This window comes from Manacus candei, unplaced genomic scaffold, assembly GCF_025592945.1.
Source record: "Manacus candei isolate 608988 ecotype Guabito, Panama unplaced genomic scaffold, ASM2559294v1 h1tg000047l, whole genome shotgun sequence".
NCBI classification, from domain to species: domain Eukaryota; kingdom Metazoa; phylum Chordata; class Aves; order Passeriformes; family Pipridae; genus Manacus; species Manacus candei.
The window spans coordinates 12,280,737-12,305,568 of record NW_026138095.1 but is presented as its reverse complement, the minus strand read 5'-3'; the positions used below and the strand labels follow the sequence as shown (position 1 = coordinate 12,305,568).

The 24,832-nt window shown below is 44.7% G+C and overlaps 1 protein-coding gene and 2 long non-coding RNA genes across 5 annotated transcripts in view; 2 read left to right on the top strand and 1 right to left on the bottom strand.

Moving 5' to 3' along the window:
- LOC127475866 (uncharacterized) overlaps window positions 1-24,832 on the top strand; it is a 135,393-nt gene that overhangs the window by 28,397 nt on the left and 82,164 nt on the right. The window contains exon 1 of one of the 2 annotated variants that reach the window (XR_007906362.1): window positions 18,723-18,866. The exons of the other annotated variant lie outside the window; for it this stretch is intronic. This is a non-coding gene — a long non-coding RNA (uncharacterized LOC127475866). Of the gene's footprint in view, window positions 1-18,722; window positions 18,867-24,832 lie in introns of those variants that run through there. 2 annotated transcript variants of the gene reach the window in all.
- Window positions 1-24,832, bottom strand: part of LOC127475842 (myosin heavy chain, skeletal muscle, adult-like) — a 62,543-nt gene that overhangs the window by 33,720 nt on the left and 3,991 nt on the right. Inside the window, exons 13-38 of one of the 2 annotated variants that reach the window (XM_051798043.1) lie at window positions 24,244-24,414; window positions 23,146-23,455; window positions 22,957-23,042; window positions 22,360-22,447; window positions 22,144-22,261; window positions 21,861-21,984; window positions 21,639-21,775; window positions 21,282-21,537; window positions 20,353-20,595; window positions 20,085-20,261; window positions 19,855-20,000; window positions 19,677-19,767; window positions 19,200-19,589; window positions 18,830-18,956; window positions 18,612-18,730; window positions 17,906-18,102; window positions 17,372-17,555; window positions 17,120-17,285; window positions 16,832-16,956; window positions 16,330-16,638; window positions 13,793-13,996; window positions 13,314-13,439; window positions 13,051-13,221; window positions 12,858-12,962; window positions 12,617-12,712; window positions 11,826-11,996 (exon numbers count right to left, since the gene is read on the bottom strand). The exons of the other annotated variant lie outside the window; for it this stretch is intronic. Coding sequence (XP_051654003.1) covers window positions 11,841-11,996; window positions 12,617-12,712; window positions 12,858-12,962; window positions 13,051-13,221; window positions 13,314-13,439; window positions 13,793-13,996; window positions 16,330-16,638; window positions 16,832-16,956; window positions 17,120-17,285; window positions 17,372-17,555; window positions 17,906-18,102; window positions 18,612-18,730; window positions 18,830-18,956; window positions 19,200-19,589; window positions 19,677-19,767; window positions 19,855-20,000; window positions 20,085-20,261; window positions 20,353-20,595; window positions 21,282-21,537; window positions 21,639-21,775; window positions 21,861-21,984; window positions 22,144-22,261; window positions 22,360-22,447; window positions 22,957-23,042; window positions 23,146-23,455; window positions 24,244-24,414 — 4,422 coding nt within the window. The 3' untranslated portion in view covers window positions 11,826-11,840. Of the gene's footprint in view, window positions 1-11,825; window positions 11,997-12,616; window positions 12,713-12,857; window positions 12,963-13,050; window positions 13,222-13,313; window positions 13,440-13,792; window positions 13,997-16,329; window positions 16,639-16,831; window positions 16,957-17,119; window positions 17,286-17,371; window positions 17,556-17,905; window positions 18,103-18,611; window positions 18,731-18,829; window positions 18,957-19,199; window positions 19,590-19,676; window positions 19,768-19,854; window positions 20,001-20,084; window positions 20,262-20,352; window positions 20,596-21,281; window positions 21,538-21,638; window positions 21,776-21,860; window positions 21,985-22,143; window positions 22,262-22,359; window positions 22,448-22,956; window positions 23,043-23,145; window positions 23,456-24,243; window positions 24,415-24,832 lie in introns of those variants that run through there. 2 annotated transcript variants of the gene reach the window in all.
- Window positions 5,883-11,107, top strand: LOC127475869 (uncharacterized). Its single transcript, XR_007906368.1, has 3 exons — window positions 5,883-6,030; window positions 6,657-6,693; window positions 11,069-11,107. It is a non-coding gene; the product is annotated as an uncharacterized LOC127475869 (long non-coding RNA).

The window sequence follows — 24,832 nt, the reverse complement described above, 5'->3', positions numbered from 1 at the left end:
CTCTGCCTCTACAGGGACAATGATGGGGCAATGCACACAAGGTCTTCAGCCACCCCTGGAACTGGAGGTCTGATCAATAGTACCTCAGAAGTCATGTAATGGAATTGTCTCTACACTTGCTTAAATCCAGTTCACAAAGTTATTTCTACAAGTCTGAAGTCTACAGACATGTCTTAAATAAAAAAAAAAGAAAAATAAAGAAGAAAAAATAGGGCAGGTGTTGCTGTCGGAGAGCCACAACTAAGCTTCCTGCTCTTAATGACAGAAAGAAAACATAAAGAATAAGGTTACAGATGAGATGAAAAGTAGTAATTATGTTAGGGCAAAAATGCATGGGATTGGTCATAAATATAATCATGATAAATCTGAGAATAAATACTGAGAATGTATTTGCAAAAAAAACTGTAACAAGTTAATGTTAAGAAATGGAACCTCCCAGGCGGGGGCATATTTTCTCCAGCTTGAAATGAGGACATGTAAAAACTGTGTGTTGATTTGGTGTTAATTTGACTGCAATCTCTGGGTAAGAAAGTAGGCATTTTTTTTCTATTTTGAGGAACTGAGAAGTTGCAATCACCAAGCCTGAAGAGCATTCTGGCATAAATAAGGCACAAATCACTTCCTAGAAGCAAAATTCTGATTTTCCTGAAATATGTGTCTACTGAAGGCTAAAATGAGAGTGGAGATGATAACTTGATCCATATGAGCTGTGTGATAATGGAGTAAATACTACTCTCCTATATAAATTCTGAAGTAAGATAAGAACTTGTTAGTAGCAAGGCCTGAGAGAGAGAGTTCAGGGCATCAGAGGAAGTCACAGGAGTGCTGTAGCCTTCACCAAGAGGCAAGATGATGCTGAGTGCATGAGCTGACATGGTACTGGCACAGTATAAGACCCTGATGACACCTCCTCAGAAATACTCTGTACAATCTCGGCCAAATCTACTGGAGGGACAGCCAAGACATTCTTCAGCCTCAAGTGACCTGATATAGGAGCTGCTTGCCAAACCTCTGCTCTGCTTCAGACCTGAGGCAATGTGCTGCAGAGTCACTATGTCTGCCACACATTTGTGCCACCCTGCTTGCTCCTGCCTCTGATAGGATGCTTTGCTGGCCCCTCAGAACCCCCAAAGGCAGTGGAACGTGTTTCAGGTCTGCCATCAGTCCCAGCCATTCATCTCCCCTCTCCATGATGTGCCAGCCTCATGTGCTTCCTCCAGATCTGCTCCTCGCTTCTGGCCTTGGCCAGCACCCAAGGGACACTGGTGAGCCACACACTTGCTTTTAGGTGGAACAGATCCCTGCAAATCCATCCAATGGAGTGTTGCCTTCCCAGACTCTGTCTCAGGCACTTCACATGAATCACTTGCCAAATTCAAAACCAATGTCAGTCTGAAGCAACTCTCAGCTGGAGCCAGCATTACCTGGCGCCAGCATTACCTGGAACCAGTATCACCGAGCCCAGCCTGTGCTGCTTTGCCCAGACAAGGAGAGGCCCCAGCCAGCCCTGGCTCCAGCGGCTTTCCAACCACTCCATGAATGCACAGAATACTTTGCCTGCCAGGTGTGCACTCTGCCCAGAGCCACAAGCAGTGGCTGGGACTGGCACTGCCTGTGCTTGGCTGCTGCCAGTGCAAACAAAGGGGTGTCCTGGCTCTAGAGCAGGAGCCCCTGGGCTCCAGGCCCTGTGTCAATGTATAGCAGTGCCTGCACACACCTTCTACACCAGCTACTGCCTTGAACCAAATGCCCTCCCATCTCTTCTGCTACCTGCGCTGACACCTGACAGTGTGTGCAAACACATCTTAATTTCACTCAGAAAAGTACACTTTACAGTGGTTTTCACTTTGACTGCCTGTTCTCTTCATCTGGACCCAAGAAATGTTGCAAATGAACAAATAGTCTTCTGATGACATATTGGGCTGGACACTTTGATTACAAACCCACTGTTCTGGTTTGTTTCTCTCTCTTTTGTTTTGACCTATTTGCTTTTCATCAAACTTCCACCCTGTCAGCACTGAGTAAGTAGCACATATGGCTCATATGGGAAAGAAATAGGGATGTGGTGCCTTCCCAGCCAGGTCAGTCAGAGGAACTTGCCAAATGTGCTTGTCACTCACTTGTTGTCCAGACACTGCCAGAATATTTTGAGCTGGCAGGCTGGCTGTTGGGTGGGAAGCACTTCTTTCCCCACCTCCCAGTGCTCAATGCCTGACTGTTTTCCACCTTAACAGCAGTTTCTCTGCTGGATTTGTTCCAGATCCTGGCTGTTCTGATTCAGCTAGATCAGGAATGCCACAGCTCCTTTAACTGGACAGTCTTATCTGAAAAAGATATTTTGGCCTGCCTTTGACAGACTGCCTTTCATTCACTTTTCCTTATAATGTGGATTCTGTTGCAGTGTTAGCTCTTGCTGAATGTCATGGTGTGTTTCCCAACCCTCTGGACAGTCATTCCTCCCCCAGACTTTGACATTCCCAGGTCTTCCTCCAGCCCATACGTGATATGCGCTTGTGGTGTATGAAGGCAACTCTTTAAATCGTTCCTGGAGGGGGACTGAGCAGGTATCACCTCAAAGTATGGTCCTACTAGAACAGAAGTTCTCCCCAGCTTGTCATTTGGCCCCACCGAATGTTGAACTCTGGCCTGGTCACTGTAATGGCCACAACAGGAGCACTGCATCAGAGACACTCCAGAAAAGGGAGTTTTCAGTAGGCAGTGCACTGAAATCTTGGGATTCACAGAGGCATTGAAGGCTGGAATGACTTCAGTGATGGTGTGAGAATCTTCTCCAGCCTCACTGAGAATTTCTTGCCATTCTGGATCATTTAGTCAGTCCACATTTGAACAAGAATGTGGTTCAGACAGAATAGGGGATGTAGGGAAACTTTGACTCTTTTGCCTACAGAAAGAAATTACCTTTGTTGTCATGAAAGTTTACTTATATTTTTGATAGAGGGTTTTCACTACATGTGCCTGAGCCTTGGACTTCCTAAATGTAACTCCCAGCCCAGAGAAAACTCCACAGAGTAGAATGTGATTAATCTTAAAGGTTGTCAGGATTTGGTGGGCAGTAATGTTCTGTTTTGATGGGAAGCAGATGCTTTGTCTTAGTAGAGAAGGAACCATGCATGCATGTATGAGTTAGGAGCTGATATCTTGCGTGGTAGAAACGTTAAGGTGTTTAATGTGGATGTGTCCCGAAGGAAGAAGAATGTTTAAGGATACCCTGGGCAGGGTAAGCACTTCTCAGTAGCACACCTCCAGTGCACTGTTCTTTGTAGTCTAAGGTTTGTTCTTGCCTGAGTCGTGTATTTGCATACTCTGCATTATCAATTGTCTCCCATCCTTGGAGCCAAGACCATTAGTAGAAGGGGTAGGAAGTGTCAAACAGTACAAGTGTCAAACCATACCTGGAGTATCATATCCCACTGTTTAATATCTTTCTTCAGTACCTCACCTGGTGACCTAAGTGCCACAAGCCAGCAGGGTTGGTAAGAACTCACTAGGACCTCACAAAAGGAATGTGCAACCTTGACCTGTCCTGTCTTGCTGAAAGGGTGATGCCAGTTTTCATAACTCCATGTGACTCTGGGAAGGAGGGGATGTGTGTTGTCGCCACAATTGCAGAGGCTGCAGAGGTTCTTGGCAGGAGAGTCTCCTGGGTGCAGAGTTGGGCCACAGGTTGGCACAGACATCCCGTTTTGTCTCCCAGAGGCACTGCAGTTAAACACTCTCAACTGTCACACAGGGAGCAGTTTTATATGTAACACATGGCATGGGAAAATTTATGTGCTGTTCCCTGGTGTAGCAGCTGTCAAAGAAATGCAGAAAAGCATGATGGAGTAACTAACATTGTAAGAAGTTTATTGGCTGCTGGTTGCTTTCTATCTATGTGACACAACCTATTTATCTTTTCCTTCTCTGCACAGCTGTTGATTTTATAGATGTCTATCACACCCTCCCTCAGTCATCTCTTCTTCCATCTGAAGAGGTACTTGTGTGAGGGCAGTTCTCTTTTTCTGATATTACTTGAGACCTTTCTCTGCACTGTTTAGTAGTCTGATTACCAAAACTAAATTCATTGTTCAAGCTTTGGGCACATGAAGGAATTATACCATCACATATTCTGATATTTCATCAGTGATTTCCATAAAAATCCTGTATTTCCATCTGTATTGTCAATCTGCTTTTTGAACTGTCAATTCAGAAAACCTTTATAAATATACAGAGATCTTCTCCATGGAAAAACAACAGTTTTGGGATGTAGAGAAATTATTAACTTATAAATCTTAAATACCACTAGCCTAAATTTCAGCTGACCTGTTAGACAATCATCCAATTATTCTGTATCATGACATTCCTTGCAATTTTTGTGTCACATGTAAGACTTGCCATGATTTTGTCATTTTCTTAAGTCCTTTTTTCCCAGACCATTATGCATGTTGAACAACACAGGTCCTAACCCAAATCTCTGTGGGATTCTGCTAGTGGCTTCTCACCTCATCTAGGCATTTATTTCCATAATTCATGTCATGTCTTTTCATTTAAAAGGTAAATATTTCTGTCCAGTCAACTGGCAACTTTTATCCATGTTATGAAGAAGCATCTGTGTGCTTTCCAAAATCTCATCATACTGTATTGACTGGGCCATTCTTTTCCATGTCCCTGTGCGTTCTTTTGTAGTCAAATGCATTGTGAGACATGGCTTTCACTTTCAAATTCTGGTCTTATTCTGGTTTCTACCAGTTTGTCTTACACAGACATCAGACAGATGGATCTACTTCCCCACAATCAGAAGAGTTTCAGAAGTTCAGTAACACAGGTACAACATTTTATTTTGTTGCTACTAAACATGATTTAAATAACAGGTCACTTCTATAAAAATTAAAAAAAAAAATCATGTTTCTCTGTATATAAAATTTGATGCGACAGATGTGTTACTGTTCAATATTTTCTCCTACAATCTGAAGTATCCAGTGAAGAACTTAAGTTAAGAGAGTTCCATGCATTTTTCTCTATTAATAGATGTTCTTTCTGGAAACTTCCTCCCTTCTGAAGTAGAAACCAGCACAAATTATTTAGAATTTCTGCTTATTTTCCTCTAGTGCTATTTTCATACTTCAGTTGTTAGTGTTTCTCTCACACAGGCCTTCTGCTCACAGAATGCTTATAATGGACATATAAATCACAGAATTACATAATCATAGAATGTTAAGGGTCTTAAGGATCTTAAAGGGTTTTAAAGATCATCTAGTCCCAAATCCATGCTGCCATGGGCAGGGACACTTTGCACTAGATCAGGTTGCTCAAGGCCTTACCCAAGCTGGCCTTGAACACTGACAAGGTGGAGGCATCCACAGCCACCTTGGGCAACTGGTTCCAGTAGTATATAGACATATATACAGACATATATCGGTGCTTGAGATAAGACAGCTTTTAGAACCCTTTCTCACACTGCAACAGATTAGTCCCAATGAGGCAGTTAATAGGATCACTCTTCAGTGATATTTTTTGTCATTTTCAAGGTTATTTTTGAAGCTGTCAGAAATATTTGTGCTGAACACTCAAACGACCAGATAATGTGCAATAAGCTGTGCAATAAGCTGCATCAAAGAGTTCACAGACAGCGAAGACAAACATAGCAATATTTCCATTTGAGTTCTGTAGTACTTTGAATTGTCTGATACATCAGATATTTTGTTAAAAAACATTCCCCCTGGGATTTGCAGCTTGGCAGTGTTGTTGTTCCTCTCAGTATCTTCCTCTCAGTTCCTCTCAGCCACACTCTCAGCATGAGCAGGGCATGCTGGAGGCATCAGTGCACCCTGTGGACTCCAATTAACTGCCTGACGTGGAATATTCAGGCTCTGTGGCAGCAGCATTTCTGCTGCCCTCTGTGTAAAACGAGAGCTCCCAGGAGTGTTAGCACATGCTGAAAAGAAATGCTGATGTTCTAATCTGCTAGAGCAAAACTTCTCGTCCTTACCCTTCTGTTAAGACATAACTGGGTACTCGACCATGGCAATGGTAAGGACATACTTTGCTTATAAAAATCAATAAGAATCAGATCAGACTGAAGTAAAGTGTATTTCTTGCAGGCTGTTTGTGTGTCATACTGTGGCTGACATGATGTGTTGCCTGGCAAAGGAATGTGTTTTGGAGATCTATTAGACATATCTAATGGAGAAATCTATGCTGGCCCAGGAAAAAGAAGTAGTGGGAAACACGAACTGCAATCTGGAAGAAAGTTACTAATACTCATTAATGAGGGCCTTGAATGCATCCTCTGGGATGAAAAGCAGCTCAGGATGTTCATTGCATGGGCTATGAGAGATGTGAGATAAAACCCCAAATCCACGGACCTAGAACACAAGCCCCAGGATAGTGCTGTTGGTGAAATTTGAGGGGCAGGGGTTTTTTGTTTGTTTTGGGTTTTATTTGTTTATGTGTTTTCTTTTTGTTTTGTTTTGGGTTTGGGGTTTTTTTTGTGTGAATGTGTGGCTTTTCTCTCTTTAAGTCCTCTCCCTCTGTTCTTTGTGGTTGCTATGGTTGTGACCTTGCTTCAATTCACGGAAATCAAAGCAGTTACCTCTCCTGGTATGGAGTGTTGGAAGTTACGGTTTTGTAAAGGTGATGCTGTTCTTTTCCAACAGGGATTCCAAATGGCTTCCTGAAAAGCTACAGTGACAGGTAATCTGCAGTTAAGGGGAAGGTGTCATTTCACTGAGCAGAGGAAGGTAGAAACTGTGAGCAGGGATGTTGGGATAAACAGTTCTGGAAAGTGCATCACAGTTGTCAAATCATCCTCCTCCTACCAGAACAGCAAACATGAGAGGATAACACCTGAGCATTGTTTTAAAAAAAGATGAGGGTGATATAGAGGATACTTTTTTCACCACACACTGGAGCTCCTGTGACATAGAAGATTAGTAGGGTGGAAAGACTGAGAAGCCAGTGGGAAGAAGAATAATGCCTGGAAATGTCTGTGATGTCGGAAAGCAAAGCAGAAATGACAGAAATCAGTGTTCGAAGTTTAGTATTAGAAAGAGAAGACAACCAGATTATGAGGTATGATTCATGTATAATAGAAATTCAAATATCTTTGGATGGAAGTATATTAGCTTAATTTTCAAGCCTGACTCTTTTGAGGCTATAAAAGGAAGTTAGACAGACATTGCATCACTTTTGCAACAACCTTATGTATGAAAAATCTCAAAAAATCATAGAATTGTAGAACAACTCAGGTTGGAAGGGACCTCAACAGATCATCTGGCCCAGACTTTCATGGGAAAGGGAATTTAAGTGAGATTATCTAGCACCTGTTCAGTCACCTTGTGGAAACCTCCAGTGATGGAGACTGGCCTTAGGCCATCTGTTTCTCTAAGAAGATTGTTCCAATGAATGTTTTTTCTGACTGTAATAATTTCTTTCATAAATCAAGAATAAACTTCTCCCAGTGTAACTTGCACCCACTACCCTTTGTCCTTGCCATGTGGCTCAGAGCTTCTGCCCTCATTGACACACCCTTTAAGTACTGGAAAACTGTGATGAGGGCATGCCCTGAGCCATTTCTTCTCCAGGGAGAAAAGAACTAACTCTTTCAATCTTTCCTCATAAGGCAGGTTCTCCAGTACTTAATCTCTGTGGTCTCCTTTAGACCCACTCCTCTGTCCATGTCTTTCTTGAACTACGGAGATCATAACAGAACACAGTAATGCACAAGAGGCCTGACAACTGTTGAGAGAGTGGGATAATCACTTCTTTAACTGTGCTAGTAATACCTTATGAATGCAGTCCAGGATCATATCTTCCTTCATTAAAATAAGAATTTTGATTCTTTATTAGGTCCCAGAGAGATTTTCGTTTGTATGTTGGAATATAATGTCATTGCTCTGCAGGACACTTATGCAAGTGCTGTGCACAGGTTGGAGCTGTGAGGAGAAGAAGGACTGTGACCTCACTGCTCTGTACTTCAGAATGTATGTCAAAGAGTTAACTGCTTTGGTCTCCAAGGAGTGTCCCACACTCTACCTGCCCTTCCAGTCCCCACCAGCACTTCTGCTACCCCAAGGTGCCCCTAGTTCAGTGTTTTAAGCTGTTTCTTTCAACACCACTGCTCACAAGGACTTGGGATGTGAGGATGCACCAGACACAACCTGCCTGCCCCTCCTTCGGTACCAGGACAAAGCAGAGATTCAGAGAACAGATCTGTTTCTTGAGGCACTCTGTGACCCATCAAGACAGCCATTGTAGGGCAATGGGCATGAAATGGGTGAGTGGACAATGGGTTCACAAGAGCAGGGAGGATTCCCCTTCTGCAGACTGTAGGTACCGCTGCTACAGTCTCTCCCTGCATCCCTTTGTTCTTCTTATCACACCTCTGTCCAATGCAGCCACTTTTCAGCCCCTGGGAACAGCAGCTACTCACGCTGTGACCCAGATACTTGAAGAGGGCTGATGTTGTAACTTGCAAACACTTTCTCAGATGATCAAAAGCAGCAGAGTTGAAGTCCAGGGTCAGGTACCAACAGCCAAACGATGTTAAATTGATGGCTCTCTTCCTTTCTCTTTTTCTTTTTTCCTTCCTTCCATCTCCACTCTTTCTCCCCTCTCCTTCATCCAGTTCCTTGTTCCCCACCTCAATTTTTCTTTCCCAGTCTTGCTTTCTTTTTAATCTTTCTCAATCTCTTCCTCCCTTCCCCTCTTTTCTGTCTTTTTTTGCATTTCATTCTCTTTCTCAATTTCTTTCTCTCAGTTGCTCCTGACCCCCCTCATCCTCTTCTCTCCTCCCTCTCCCTCCTTTGTGTCTCTGTTCCTTTCCCTCTTTTGCTCTCTGGTCCCCTCCTTTTCTGTCACTGGGGAGGAAAGCCCTTTCTGGTCAAGGCACTGTTCCTGTGGCCTGAGGGCACGGACAGTGAGTACCTGGAGAACTGGAAAGCTGGATCTGGCATTATCAGCTCAGTTGGTGAGAGTATGGTGATGGTTAATGCCCAGTTGTGGGTTTGATCCCTGTCCGGGCCATTCATTTAGGAGTTGGACTCAATGATCCTTGCAGGTCCCTTCCAACTCAGAATATTCTGTGATTATTGTAAGGAACTTCTTTCTTAAGGTCAGAGGCACATTTTAGTGCCTCTTCTAAGATTGATGCCTCCTATCTTTCATGGCCAAGCTGTTTAAGGTCAGAGAACTCCATAGTCCACATGAGGCAGCAGCTTTAGCGGAGCTCATCAGCTGCATCTGTTTTAAACCTTCTCTTAGAGATGTTCCTTTATGCCTGCAATGGGCCCATGTTTTTCCCAAGATCAGTTACCTGTGCATCAGCACATTTCAGGGCACAAGCAGTCTGACTCCAGAAATAGTGTGTTGATGCAAAATGACTCCTGTTCTCCAGCTAAGGCAGCAAATCACAAAGTGAGGAGAAACGGGTTTTCCTTAACCCTCCCTTTAATATTCCACTCTGATTCCAGAAGTCCTTAGCCAAGCTTTCCAGGATGGCTGGTGGCAAGGCCAGGTCAGCCCAGTGCAACGTGTGGGACTCCTCAGCCTTTCCCACACATGCCGTTTGAAGCAGATAATTGGCCCGAGGTGTTGTCATTTAAGGAACCTGCAATGTTACCTTTCATCAGCTGAGCATTTAGGAATAAATCCTTGGGCCATCAGCTGAGAGATGAGTCCCAACAGTTTCAAGCGCTCCAAGTGCATCATGATTTTTCCACAGTCAGACCAGGCTGTTCATTTTGGAGGGTCATTATAACATTGTCCAAAGGGAGCAGGGATTTTCGGCATCAACTTATGGTTCCCAAAGTTGTTGTGATATTTGCTAATCAGTCAACAGGTTTAAAAAGGTAATGATGGAGCTGGAAATGCTTCTCCATGTCTTCACTGAGCCACAGTTGCTATATGCTGATTTTTGAATTAAGCTTTTATGGTTGTTTGTTGATTTGTTTTTTTAAACAAATACATGCTTTAGGGCAAACAAAATCTTCTTAGGAAGGATTTGTCTGGAAAGAAAGAATCCCACTTATTTCTTGGGACCATATGTGGGAAGGGAAAAGGAGAGCAGTGATTTCCCTTTTTTGGTGCCCAGATCTCACTGTCACGGATACAGTTTTCACAGCTTCACACATAGAGATACTGTCTCTGAGGAGCATCACTTACAGTGACACTGGAGTCAACACAGTGCGTCACCTTTTCCTAAATATATTTATTTGCTGCCCAGCAAACTGCTTCCATATTTAGTTATAACATTGGTGGATTCCTTGTGTGAATACCTCAGCGCATCTGGGAGGAGGAGGACCTCCCAGTCCTGAATGCTGTTGCTGCAAAAACACTGTGCTCCTTCCCACCTCCCCTCCAACAGCTCCAGCTCCCTTCCCCAGCAGTTTCACATCTCCTTGAAGTATTCCCTGGAAATGTAGCAATGTAGAGCTGTCCAGGAACCCTGAGGGACTCACAAGTGTCCCTGTAGTGTGAGAGAGCCAAGTCTCTGTACAACGGTAAAATGGGAAATGATATCTGCATGTAGAACCTGCCCTTGGCAGCTCTGTGATATGCCTGGGTCCAGTGCTGCCACAACAGTGGTTCCCTGTTTTAAGTCCTGCTTCTTACCTTGCAGGAAATAGCCTCTTGTTTAAGACTTCAGAGCAGCACACATTGTGTAGATTACTTGTTTCTTCTCTGTCCAGCCCTAATGTAGTCAGTGTCTACATTCCACTTACCATTGCTGCAGCAGTCAGACAGGTAGGACACAGTTTGGCATTATTATCTATGTGGTTTTTCCTCTGTAAAGTGTTAGGTTTTGTGGTATCTTTAAAGTGATAATGTTTTCAGTATTATTCCCACTTGCATGATCAAAACCAGTTCCTTTGGCTTTTTGTATCTATACATAACTCTTAATTGTTCCTTAGCACAAAAGCTTATATATTTCAATACTGGAAAACACTCTACTGTACTGAAGCAGTTCCCAGCTCATTCTGGTGGCTCTATATGTTACATTGGTTGGGGTTTATCCTTTTGTTCACACTTCTACCAAGCTGTTCAATAATCTTAATTTCATTTACAACAGGAACATTCTGCATTAATATCGCCTATTCTAACAGAGAAAGTAAGAAACTGCAATGTCCTCTTACAGAAATAATACATTATTAGTTTTGTTTTGGAATTGACTGTTAACAACTTCTGCATGAAGCTACTAACAAGGCTGCCTGACCTTTAAATCTCAGTAACAAGCCACTCTCTAGAGTTCCTGGCCTTCACCTGCCTTGTTCAAAGGGGACAGCACCTCAGTCTTTGCATTAAGTTCCTCCACAAGGACTCAGAGACATCCAGGTACTTCTGGGGCTACAAATGTTTTTCTTATGGGGCAACTTACCTCTGAATACCACTTGCCCAAGTGGTAATAGGACCGGCAATGAGAACCTCTGAGTACTGCAGCCAGAAAGAGGCAAAAACATTTTTGCTGTGCCAAGACAGGAAAAGTACTTGTCCTGCCTTTGTCCTGGTTCTCTCCCAGTATGAAAATTAAATGAGTCTTATTCCCTCCTTGGTAATGTATAAAGACACAGTGGAGAAATACTGGAGATGGGATAAGTAAAGCTCTGCTGCTACCCAAAGGTTAAAGTGAAACAAAATATTTAATTTGAAAATCCCCCGAACTTGTGTAACTGGAGGATTGAATTAAAACAATCAAAACCATTGATTCTGCTGTGTATGCAAAGGAATCTATATTTTTTATTCTCTACATATTGACATGGTGATAAACACTTCTTGCAGAAGGAAATGACAGAGGGTTCACATTTTGTGCAGCCCTCAGGTCACTTTGCTGCCTCGTGACATCCTCACTCTTCCTCTCCTATCTTCTTCCCATGAAACTCCCGACTCTTGGCTCGGAGCTTGTTGACCTGTGACTCTGCAATGTCAGCCCGTTCCTCGGCTTCCTCCAGCTCATGCTGGATCTTGCGGAACTTGGAGAGGTTGACATTGGAGAGCTCCTCCTGTGTGGGGAGAGGGAGTTGGTGGTGAGGAGCCTAGGGCAGGGATTTCACTCCTCCTGCACCTCAGCCTTGTGGGGCTGCAGCTCTTCCCTGGGGGGAGGAACAAACCTCCGTCCCCCTCCCACCACTGCTCACATGTCAGCTCACCCCAACCTCCTCATCCTCCCCTTCCCAGGACCCCTCTAGGAAAAGCATCACCAGGACTGTGTCATAAGTGAGGAACAGCTTTGTCACTTGGATTTGTCACTTGTGCTCTTGTTCTCCCACTACTTGCTGCCTGATTATCAGTGTCACTTATCAGGCTGAGAAAGATCCTGAAGCATTCTGCTGCTGACTATTAGCAGAGATTCAGGAACTTCTCAGTGAGTGAATGTGGCCCCTGGGTTTGTTTGCTCTGACCTCCCATATGAAACAGGCTGTAGAACTTGCCTCAGTTCATCCCCGACTGCAAAGTGCCCAGAGTTCACCAAGGCCTCATGACACAACAGCAAAACAGTGAGGCCAAGGCTGTTGTGTCTCGGGAGTTTCTTTCAAGCCCCTTTCCTGGTGTTCAGCCTCATTCAATGCCTGTGCTGCCCCAATGGAAGGTGGCCCTTGCCCATTCTTCCAGCAATACTTACAGCTTCCTCAGCCTGTCTCTTGTAGGATTTCACCTTCATTTGCAGCTTGTCCACCAGATCCTGCAGCCTGAGAACATTCTTCCTGTCTTCCTCAGACTAGAGGAGATGGTAAGGAGGAAGGAGAATGAATTCCTGGTTCTGCATCACACAGGGTTAGGAAATCCCCTTGGGGATGGTGTGTGCAAAATGAGACTTGCTGTGAGAAAACTCTGTCCAAGCCCAAGGAGGCCTCCAGCCTTACCTGGTAGGTGAGTTCCTTCACCCTCCTCTCGTACTTGCGCACACCCTTCACGGCTTCAGCGCTGCGCTTCTGCTCAGCATCAACCTCCCCTTCCAGCTCCCGCACCTGCAATGAGAAGCCCGTCCCTGCAGCTTCCCTGGGGGTGTCTCTCCAAGAGATGGGGTCACTCATGCACCAACACAGCCCTACTCACCCTGGCCTCCAGCTTCTGGATTTGCTTCTTGCCTCCCTTCAGGGCCAACTGCTCGGCCTCTTCCAGACGAAGCTGCAGGTCCTTCACCGTCTGGTCCAGGTTCTTCTTCATCCTCTCCAGGTGGGCACTGGTGTCCTGCTCCTTCTTCAGCTCTTCTGCCATCATGGCCGCCTGAGCAGAGCAAAAGGTCAAAGCCCTTGTGGGGCTGGAGACATTTTGGGGAGAATACATCCCCATCAGCAATGAAAGGAGCCCCGACTCACATCTGTGATGGCCTTCTTGGCCTTCTCTTCAGCATTGCGGGCCTCCTGGATCGTATCCTCCATTTCGCTCTGAATCTGAGAAATGTCTGTCTCCAGCTTCTTCTTGGTGTTGATCAAGCTGGTGTTCTGTTGAACAATAAATATTTTGTCCAGTTAGTTCCAAAAGAAAACACTTATTTTAGGAATGTATTGTTTCAATGTAAAGTTATCTTCTACATATCTAATATTAAGATTCTCCTGATGCATCTTGTGAGGTCATACACAGCTAGATAGCAGAGAGTTCTTAAAATTTGAAGAAGCCCTTCTGACTTCTGATGCAATCCTACTCATTTACCTATAATCCATTTCTTCATAAAAGTTTACTAATTCTGGTTAAGGTGAAGTTTTTTTATCACAACTGTTGATTTAAGAATTTCCACAGCTGAATATCTGTAAAGGAAAAAAAAGGCTCATGGGTTTTTGAATCTCATGAGTCTAACCTGAGTGTGGAGGAGCTGAACTCTCTCACTGGCATCCATCAGTTCCTGCTCGGCCACTTTCCTCGACCGCTCCGTCTGCTCCAGGGCTGCCCGTAGCTCCTCAATTTCAGCCTGCAGCAGGTTTGCTCTGCGCTCCACCATGGCCACCTGCTCCTTCAGGTCATCCTGGGTCCTGAGAGCATCGTCCAAATGGATCTGGGTGTCCTGTAAGAGAGGAAAGAGAATTTAAAAGGCATCACAGCACTGTCGCAATTGCCACCAGTCCAGTAATTACTATGGTAGTACAATATATATAATTAAATATTTATATGAGGTATTATTGTCAGTAAATGCACAGTATCGAAGAATGTGAGCAGGAAGTTGATTCATGGTATTGCGCTCTGTCCCGGGCTGAGTGACAGCCCTGCCTAAATTTTAGGCTGTGCAACGGGAAGGCAAGCCTGAATTCAAACTCTGACTGACAATACTTCCAAGGTAAAGGAAGCTGGACCTTTGTTCCTGCTTGGGGCAGCAGAAAGAACTTACCTTCATCCTCTGAAGTGCTGCTATGTAACAGATACTATGCTCTGGGGTTGAAAAATGAAGAGCACGTGAGTGACAGGATCCTACTATTCCGTGTAGGCTTTAATGATACTGCAATAAGGCAACTTATAACCATCAAAAGATGGCCCTCAGAGCAAAGGATACAAAGTACAGGTGGCAGAGTACTTTCCTCCAGTCAGAGGAAAGGATTTAAGAAGGAGAAGAATGACTGAAAAGGTGAATGGGTGTTTATCTGGCTGTGTAGCTGATGCCATAATCAAGGTTTTGGCTTCTATGATCATGGGTATACCTTTGAGAAACTCTCTCTGTTGGGAGTTGATGAGATTCACCTGAGCAAGTAGGGCAGGAGGGTGTTCACCAGTAATCTAGCTAGAGCTTTAAACTAGACTTAGTAGGAGAAGAGAATGGAGTTTTGAGTTAGGGAGAAGAGCCAGGGCCTGCTGATGCATTAGGAAGCAACAGGGATATGTTCCAAAGGACTTAGGGTTCATTCCTCTAAAAAAGTGATAACTGAGGTGCCCCTATACCAATGCATGTAGCATGGGTAACAAATAGGATGAGTTAGAAGCCCCTGTACATCTAGAAAACTCTGATCTAATTGCTGTCACTGGAGCCTGGTGGGACGAATCACATGGCTGGAGTGCTGCATCAATGGCTATAAAATGTTCAGAAGGGACAATGAAGGTACAAGGAAGGGGCAAGGAAGAAGGGGTGGGAAGGTGGTGTCTATGGATTGTTTGCACAGAGCTGTCTTTCAAAAACAGTGATTTGTCAGGTTGATAGCTTATGAGTAAAAATTAGAGGCCAAGCCAACAAAGGAAACCTTATGGCTGGTGATTACTATGAGGATCCTGACCTATGGGAGACTTGTAACCAACTATCATAACTTCGACTATTGGAAGCATCGTGTTTCCATGACCCAGTCCTGCTAGGAGACTTGAATCACTTTGACATCTGCTGGAAAAGCAGCACAGCAAGCTGTAAGCAGTCCAGGAGATTCCTGGAGTGTATGAAGGATAATATCTTCATCCAGGGGACAGGCTGCCCCACTGAAGAACTGTTACTGGGCCTGCTACTTACCGACACAAATGAACCAATTAGAGATGTCACAACTGGTGACAAACTTGGCTGTAGTGATCAACCCCTGGTGGTATTCATGATTTTGAGGGGTCTGGGCCAGTTGAAGAGTAAGGTCAAGACCCTGAATTTTAGGAGAGTGGACTTCCTGTTGTTTAAGGAATTACTGGGTGGAACCCTGTTGAGAAACTACCCTCAAGAATAAAGAAGCAGAAAAGAGTTAAGAACATTTTTCTTAGAGTGCAAGAGCTCTAAATTGCCACTTGGAAGCAGTCAGGCAAGGAAGGCAGTAGAACAGAGTGGCTGAGCAAGGAGCTCCAGAACAAACTCCAGTGTAAGAAGGAAAAGCATAGGCAGTAGAACCAGGCACATATATCCTGAGAAGACTATGGAGATGCTGCCTGGATGTGTGAGGACAGGCTTACAAGAGTCAAGGCACAGTTTGATCTGAATTCCTGTTTTTTAAAGTTGAGTTACTCCCATTGAGTACTGTGGGCAATTCTGGGCCCTGCAATTAAGGAAATATATTATGAGACATAAATGCATTTAGAAGAAGGCAGCAAAGCAAGAGAAAGCGCTGGAAGGCATGTTATCTGAGGAGTGGCTGAGGACATGAGGGTTGTCTGCTGACAGGTGACCTCATTGCTCTACAGCTTTCTGAAGTGGGGCAGAACAGAGAGAGGTGCTGATCTCTTCTCCCTGATATCCAGTGACTGCATGTTGTGGATCCGCCACCACTGGAAGTGTTCAAGGTCAGATTGGATGGGACTTTGAGCTGTCTGATCTACTACAAGGTGTTCTTGCCCACGGCAGAGGGGCTGGACTAGATGAACATTGTGAGTCTCCTTCAACCCAAACCATTCAATAAATCAGTGATTCTATGAGATTCCTATATGCACATCCTTAGCTTAACATACCTTGAGCACAGCCTGTGTGTTTCTCAGGTTCTTTTGTGCCTCGGCAGCCACACGGTTGGCATGGCTGAGCTGGATCTCCATTTCATTCAGGTCTCCCTCCATCTTCTTCTTCAGCCTCAGGGCTTCATTCCTGCTCCTGATCTCAGCATCCAGGGTGCTTTGCATGGACTCCACGACTCGGAGGTGGTTCCTCTTCAGCTGGTCAATCTCCTCATCTTTCTCTGCTATCTTCCTGTCAATCTCAGACTTCACCTGGTTGAGCTCCAGCTGCAGGCGCAGGATCTTCCCCTCTTCATGTTCCAGAGAGGCCTGGACAAGTGGACACAAACATGGGGAACACTGATAAACCTACTGCTTGCTTTCTAGGGAATTAGAGAATATTCCAGGAAATCTCAGCTGGCTGCCCTCCGCAGCCAGAACAGAGCAGAAGCAAGGCCTTTTTAGCATTGTTTCTGCCTTGCTCACACATTTAGTGCAGACAGCAATGATTCTGGCCAGGTACCTCAGCTTCCTCCAGAGCAGCCTGGATTTCAGATTTCTCCTGCTCAACTTGCTTCTTGACTTTCTCCAGCTCATGAATTGCCTTTCCTCCCTCCGCAATCTGCTCCGTGAGGTCGGAAATCTCCTCTGTGGGAACAAAGACCAATGGCTTGCTCAGGCCCAGAGCAGAATGGGAAGGGCCCTGTCCCACCAGGGTGACAGGCATCTTTGCAGAGCTGCAGGCACAGACCCCGCAGCAATGCTCAGCTGGTGAGAAAGCCCATCCCGGAGCAGAGGGCCAGGGACATACGCTGCAAGTTCTTGTTCTCCCGCTTCATTGTTTCCAGGTGGTCCAAGGACTCCTCATAGGCATTCTTCATCTTAAACAGCTCCGTGCTGAGGGAGCGAGACTCCTTCTGGGAGGCCTCCAGCTCAGCCTGCGTTTCCTCATACTTCTGCTTCCATTCTGCCAGGATCTGAAGAGAAACGGGGCGTGAGTAGGGATGTGGCCATCCCAGGGGGAGGCTCTGCCCAGGAGTCCCAGGGCTGGAGCCCAAAAGACCTTGTCAAAGTTCTTCTGCTTCTTGTCCAGAGCAGCGCAGGCAGCATTGGATCGCTCCACATCAATCATCAGGTCCTCCACTTCATTCTGCAGCCTCTGCTTTGTCTTTTCCAGGGAGGCACACTTGGCATTGACAGCTTCGACGTGTTCCTCTGCATCCTGCAGGCGCTGTGCCAGCTTCTTCCTGGGAGGAGATGAGCACAGTGGCAGCTTAGAGCTTAGAAGGGAGTCAGTTCTGCACTGCCATGAGAGGGCAGTTGACCACTTTGGGGGTTTTGAGCTGAGCACTTTCAACAGATCCTAAAGGATCTGTCCTTTCTGTGTGCATTAGGCCTGTCTTTGCACTTCTAGCCCTAAAGCCTATGCCTTCCCTTCCAATATACACTTTTTTTCTCCTCCCTTCTCTCCCCTTCACCACAAAGACAGTATACCCCTGCCTTCATCCTAACCCTGTCTCAGCCCACTCAGAGACTCCCATTTCCCTTGACCGCTCTCAGTCTTCTGCAGTCATTTCTCATCCCACTTCCCACGTACTTGGCCTCCTCGAGCTCCTCCGTGCGCTGAATCGCGTCCGTCTCGTATTTGGTTCTCCACTGGGCCACTTCGCTGTTGGCCTTGGACAGGGCGCGCTGCAGCTCCCCCTTGGCTTCCTGCTCCTCCTCATATTGTTCCCGGAGCAAGTCACAGTCGTGGCGAGCGGACTGCAGGGCGTGGGCCAGGGCGTTCTTGGCCTGCAGCAACAAGAGTATTGAGTCACAGACCAGAAATATCCTGGGAAATCGGACTGAGTATTAATTGGACACTGTATTATTCTTCTGTGCAAAATGACAATGGGGAAAGAAGCTGGGACTGACAAAGAGAATAATGGATAAATTCTAGGGAGAAGCTAACATGAGAAGAGAAGCACTAAATTACCCAAATATTTTTTTCCCCTCTCTCATCATGATAGCTCAGTAGTCATTTAAGTATCTGAACTGCCTTTTAGAGAGGAGGGATCTAATGACAATATCCTGGGAAATCTCTTCCGATGAATTAATTTCACACTTCAAACAAGAATGCTCAAAGACTGTTTGCAATGAAGGGCAGTTGGAAGCCTGGAGGACTAAATCCACTAATCACACTCGCTGCAGAAATGAAAACATTCCCCCAGTATGGCTTGTGCTAAGCATATCCTGCCCCCACTAGGTAGTGTGACGTTATGAGTGTTTTCAGTGGCCAGCTGTAGGAAATCAGAAATTACCTTAATTTCTTCCTCTAAGTGTCTCTTGAGTTCCTCAATCTGTTGGGTGAAAGCCTGTTTGCCTCTTGACAGCTGAGAAATCAGAGCATCTTTCTCCTCCACCTGGCGTGAATATTCACCTGGGAAAGCACATGAAAAGGAGGCACTCTGATCGTTATTTGTGACTCAAACAAGCTGTTTTAGGAGTCCCATCACACACAGGGGAGTCTCTCTCTCACCTGACTCCGTCTGCAGACGAGCTCTTTGAGCATTGAGGTCATTGATCATGCGCTGATGCTCTTCTTCCTTTGTCTTAATCTCACTCAGCTGGTCTTCCAGGGTGCGGCACATCTTCTCCAGATTTGCCTGTGGAGGTCACAGAGAATGAAAGAAGATTAGGATCTAGACACCTTCTTATTCGGAAAAGCAGGACTCTGAGCAGAAAAACATGAACAGACTTGCCAGGTCTGGACTGTTCCTTGGTGTTAGAAAGTAAGAAACACAGCTCCATAGAGAGACAGGGAGTTAGATGGTAACCAGGCCATAATTTGAAAAGACGTATTTCAATGGAATTAATTTCCAAGTGGTTTTCAGTCTATTTTTCCATACCTTGGCTTTGGAGACAGACTCCATGTTACTGGCCAAGTCATCAATCTCCATCTTGAGCTCGCTCTTCTCCTTCTCCAGCTTCTGCTTGACGCGCTGCAGGTTGTCGATCTGCTCCCCCAGCTCAGCTGTGCTGTCCGCGTGCTTCTTGCGCAGGGCGGCAGCCGTGGCTTCGTGCTGCAGCGTGGCCTCTTCGAGGTCCCGGCGCATCTTCTGGAATTCTGCCTCCCGCTTCTTGTTCATCTCCACCTGAGCTGCCGTCGCCCCTCCTGCTTCTTCCAGGCGCTCGCTGATCTCCTCCAGCTCCCTGGACAGGTCAGCCCGATGCTTCTCTGCTTTAGCGCGAGAGGTTCGCTCGGCCTCGATTTCCTCCTCCAGTTCCTCAATACGGGCCTGGAGAACACGAGGGACCCTTCACGCCCGTGCCCTCCTCCTCCCTGAGCCGAGCCTGGGGCAGGCAGGGGAAGGGCAGACACTTGCCTGCAGCTCCTTGATCTTCTTCTGTAGTTGCATGCCCAGGGCTTGTTCATCCTCGATTTTGCTCTGGATCTGGCTGATTTCAAAGTCTTTCCTTTGGGCAAAGCAAAGTGGGTTACAGCTCAAAGGAAAAAGACAAGAGCTGCAGCCCAGCACTGAGGTGTCCCAGGGCCACACTCACTTCTTCAGTTTCTCATCCAGCTGCTGCTTATCATTCTCCAGATCCATGATGCTGTCCTGGGCCAGCTTCAGGTCTCCTTCCAGTTTCCTCTTGGCTCTCTCCAGGTCCATGCGCAGTTTCTTCTCTTGCTCCAGGGACCCTTCCAGCTACACAGAACAAGGCCATCAGTGTTCCATCAGCCAGTTCAAACTCCATACCTGTCTGTTCCTGCTGTGTGTCCGTGGGCTTACATCGTCCACTTGCTGCTCCAGCTTGGTCTTGGCTTTGGTCAGTGTATTGACTTTGTCCTCCTCTGCCTGCAGGTCATCCAGGGTCTGCTGATGGGCCTCTTGGAGGGCTTTCTTCTCTTTTGTCAGCTTGGCGATGGTCTCGTCCAGGGCTGCCATCTCCTCTGTGAGGTTTTTCACCTTTAGGAAGAAGGGAGCAAGTGTAAATCAAGGAAGTAGATATAGAGTGGGGCTCTTTTCTGGAGTGTGGGTGAGATTTTCTGCCTCGTACCTTGTTTTCAGTGGCGTGCTTTTCCTTCTCCACCTTGGCCAGTGTTAGCTCAAGGTCATCGATATCTTTCTTCAGCTCTGAACATTCATCCTCCAGTTTTCTCTTCTTGGCTGTCAGCTCAGCATTGATTTCCTCCTCATCCTCAGCCCTTTCAGTCACTTCCTTAACTTTGGCTTCCAGTTGGATTTTGGTTTTGATGAGTTGGTCACACCTTTCCTCAGCATCAGCCAAAGCATCAGCTTCCTTGTGAAAAAATACAGGAAGGATTATTTAATGCTGAAGGAACAGATGTGCATTTCTAAGACCTTTGGGATTATTTTTTGGAAAAAGTTACTGTGCAGTTATATTACAAATTACAAATCTAGAATAAGATTTTCATAAATTTTATTTTTTTTCAGATTTTTAGATTCATCAGTGCAACCCTGTGTAGGTACCTTGCATTTCACCTTATTTATTTCGTGTGTATTATAAAGTCACTTAGGTTCAGTTTTCCTTTCTCTTTAGAAAGTGATTGTTTATTATGATGTACTATATTCAAATTTATGTGGAAGTACTGAGAAATGTAAATAACTCTACCGTTGAGGAAATACTTGAAACTTGAATTAGTAACTTTATACCCAGCTATTGCAGTTAGTTGACAGTAGAATAAAATTCATCTTTCCTCAAAATAGACATTTCAACTCATGGGTGTTGCCAAAATGTTGTCCATCATTCTGAGAGGCCAAACTCATTCTTTAGATTAAACTCCACTTCGCAGTAGTGAGACTGAATGGGGAAAGAATGTAGTCTGAATTTAGTTACCTGGTATTAGGCTTAAAATATTTTATAAGAAAGCTTAGTATGCAGTTTGAGAGTCCTATAGTAGGAAAGAGTTAGATCTTATTTATCTATTTCCGCTATAAAGAAAGGTATAGAAAAATGTTACTCACAGCCTGCACTTGGAGCTGCAGATCATTTTTCTCCTGCACCAGTTTCACCATTTTCTCCTCCAACTCCTTCCGCTTTGCCTCAGACTTTGCAAGCTCTTCCTTGGTTTTCTCAAACTCCTCCTTCATGTTGGCCATCTCCTTCTCAGACTCTGCACTCTTCAGCAAGGGCTTGATCTTGAAGAACAGCTTCATCCAGGGCCAGTGTTTGACATTCATGAATGCACGAATGTTGTACTGGATGCAGAAGATGGACTCTCTGAAGCATAATTCAGATGTGCAATGAGTATTTTCAGTCTGAAAAGTGTCAACACTTTCCCTCAAGCACAGTGAGTTTAACTGAAGACAAGGAATGTGTACCTTCTCTCCACCATTCTCTGGTACTCCACCCTCATCAGGAAGCCTCTGCACCTGGCCTGTGTGCGGGTGATGAGCTGTGCCAGCTTCTCATCCCTCATCTCCTCCAGGAGCCCCAGCAGCCCAGCTTTGAAGAACACCTTAGAGAGGGAATGTTGCAGCACATCACTGTCAGGCCGGGCAAAGCACAGGCACAGAGTGAGTGAGGGAATGGGGGGTTTGTACCTTAGTGTGTCCAAATTTGTACTGGGTGTGGTCCACATCGATTGAGCCAAGGAGCTTCTCGGAAGCCTTCTTGCTGTCAATGAATTGTCCCTCTGGGATGGCACTGGCATTAAGCACCTTGTATCTGTGAAAAGAGGAAGAGAAGGCTACTTTTTCCCAACCAACGCACAGGAGCCACTAAACCCCGCCAGCTCATATATAGCTATTTTTGACAACAGACTGAATGGACCTATGAATGGACCAACAACACTTTTAATGATGCTGAGAAGTGCAGTGCTCTTACCTCTGTTTGAAGTCAGCATAGAGGACTCTGCTGGGGAACCCTTTCCTGCAAATCCTGATCCCTTCCAACACGCCGTTACAGCGCAGCTGGTGCAGCACCAGCTCGTGCTCCATGGCACCTGAGCAAGGCAGAGCAGAGCACAAAGGAGTGGCACGGATTCCAGTGTGGAGGGGAATGGATGTCAGAGCAAACCCTCTTCCTACTTGAGCATCTTACCAGGTGTTTTGGTCTCATTGGGGATGATACAGCGCACAAAATGGGGGTGAGTGCTCCGCAGATTGGTCATCAGCTTGTTTAAGTTCTCCTGTGGGAACACATGATCACATGCTGCAGCTTAGATTAAAGAAATTTGCTTCTGCATGCTTTGTACCTAGATGCCAAGGAACTAATATAATGGATCTTAGGAAAAAGAAGCTTTCAAATTCAAAATTTAGATTTAAATAAATCTTCTATGTACTTTTCATTAAAAAATATTCTCATAAAGGAGTTTAAAATTTTTCACCTTATTTTGGAGTAAGTAAAATAATACTCTGCAAATATTTTATGACAAGCCTTTTGGAGATTAATACTTCCATTACATGCCAGATTCTGAAAAATGTTTTTCAAAAAGAATGTGAGTGAACTCCTATTAGAAAGTCAGAGGATCAAATGAAGACTGGATCCTAAATTTGAACAGAAAACTACTAGAAAAAAGCACTTCATACTTATTATTGTTCTTCATTCAAGAAATGTCAGAAGGAGAACCCAAGTGTATATAGCTCAGATTTGACGCTGTGTTCATTTCACTTTATAGACAATGAATCCATCCTTTACCCGGAAAAGAGCTGAGACAGTCTGGAAAGAAGAACCCTTCTTCTTGCCACCCTTCTTTCCACCACCAGCACCACCACCACTAGCCTCTTAAAAAAAAAAAAAAAGAAAAAAAAAAGAATTTTTAGATATATTTTTTTTTATTGCATCTTTAAGTATCACAGAGCTTGAAAAAGAAAACGAAAAAATAACCTGTTTCTGCTCCACCATAGGAAGCAAAAAGTAAAGCCAGGGTCTTGACAGATGATTTCTGGTACAGCCCAATGACAGTTTCATTCAGGGGGTCCTTGTTCTTCTCCAGCCACCCAGTGATGTTGTAGTCCACTGTGCCAGCGTAGTGCACCAGGGAGAAGTGGGCCTCAGCCTTGCCTTTGGCAGGTTTGGGCTTCTGGAAGTTGCTGGACTTGCCCAGGTGCTGGTCATAGAGCTTGTTCTTGAAAGAGGTGTCAGTTGCCTTGGGGAACATGCACTCCTCTTCCAGGATGGAGAAGATGCCCATGGGCTGGAAGATAGTTCAATAAAAAAGAGAGACTGCCTGTAGAATAACATGACTATGACTTGGTTTCAAAAGGAAGATAGTAAAAGACAGTAAGCTGAGAAACAAACTTTGCTATTAAGAACATTTCTTTCTGAAAAGTGAGTTTAAAAGATTCACCTGCTTGACTCATACTTTGTCACAGTGATTTAGGAATGGTTTTTATTCCAGAAACCATGTTAAAGATCAGGAGGAGAAAAAATATATTGAAAAATAGTTTTCACAAATGTGAACTATTTTGCATATTTATTATGCATTGCATATTTACTTCTGCTTTTGAACTTTCAATCAATTCCCTAAATTATATGGTACTACAAAAAATCTCAGTTTCTTGCTCTCAGACATCAGGCATTGACTGTGTTGGCCTGTCCTTACTTGCTATGGACAGGCTAAGGACTTGCTATGGACTTGCTAAGGACCTTAATGGTCCTTACCTTGCTATGAACCATACAGGAAAAAAATGTATTGTTCAGATAACTTTATTCCAGAATCTTAAGAAAATATTTTCATGTTACTGTAGGAGCTGCTCTGTGTTTTTGGAGATAATATACTTTAATCAAGCAAATGGAGATACCTTCCATGTAGAGAATGTGAAAGAATTACTTCTACAGTTTTCTCTGGACTTTGTAATATCTATTATGCATAATTAGCAACAGATAAAGACATATTTCAACAACTAAAACTAAGAAACTAAAAGGGGAAACTTAAAATAATGTGTTCCTGAAAATGCAAGACATTTACAAGTCAAAATGTACCTTCTCAATGAGCTCAATGCAGGCAGCCAGGTCCATCCCAAAGTCAATGAATGTCCATTCAATTCCCTCCTTCTTGTACTCCTCCTGCTCCAGCACGAACATGTGGTGGTTGAAGAACTGTTGCAGTTTCTCATTGGTGAAGTTGATGCACAGCTGCTCCAGGCTGTTGAACTGCGCGGTGGAAAAACCCCACAACAACCAACCCTCGTCAACATGCACAGTTCTTGATCATGCCTTTATCAATCTTCTCAGTTAAAACACAACTGTATTATCACAACCATACCATAACTGGATCTATATGCAGCTTCACAAAGAAATACCTACATAATGAAAATGGGGGTTTATTTCAGAGCAGATATTCCTAGTGAATCTACTAAAAATCATAAAATACTTTGGCAATTTTTTATTCAGCCAAAAAGGTGTGCTCTTCAGACAAGGTGTGCTCTTGTCTCCAAATTTAAAAACTTGATCTCTCTGGTTCACATTCCTTGGTTCTTAAAACAATTTACACATCTTTAACCTGTTATTAGCTCAGTTGGTTAGAGCATGGTGCTAATAATACCCAGGTCATGGGTTTGATCCCCATATG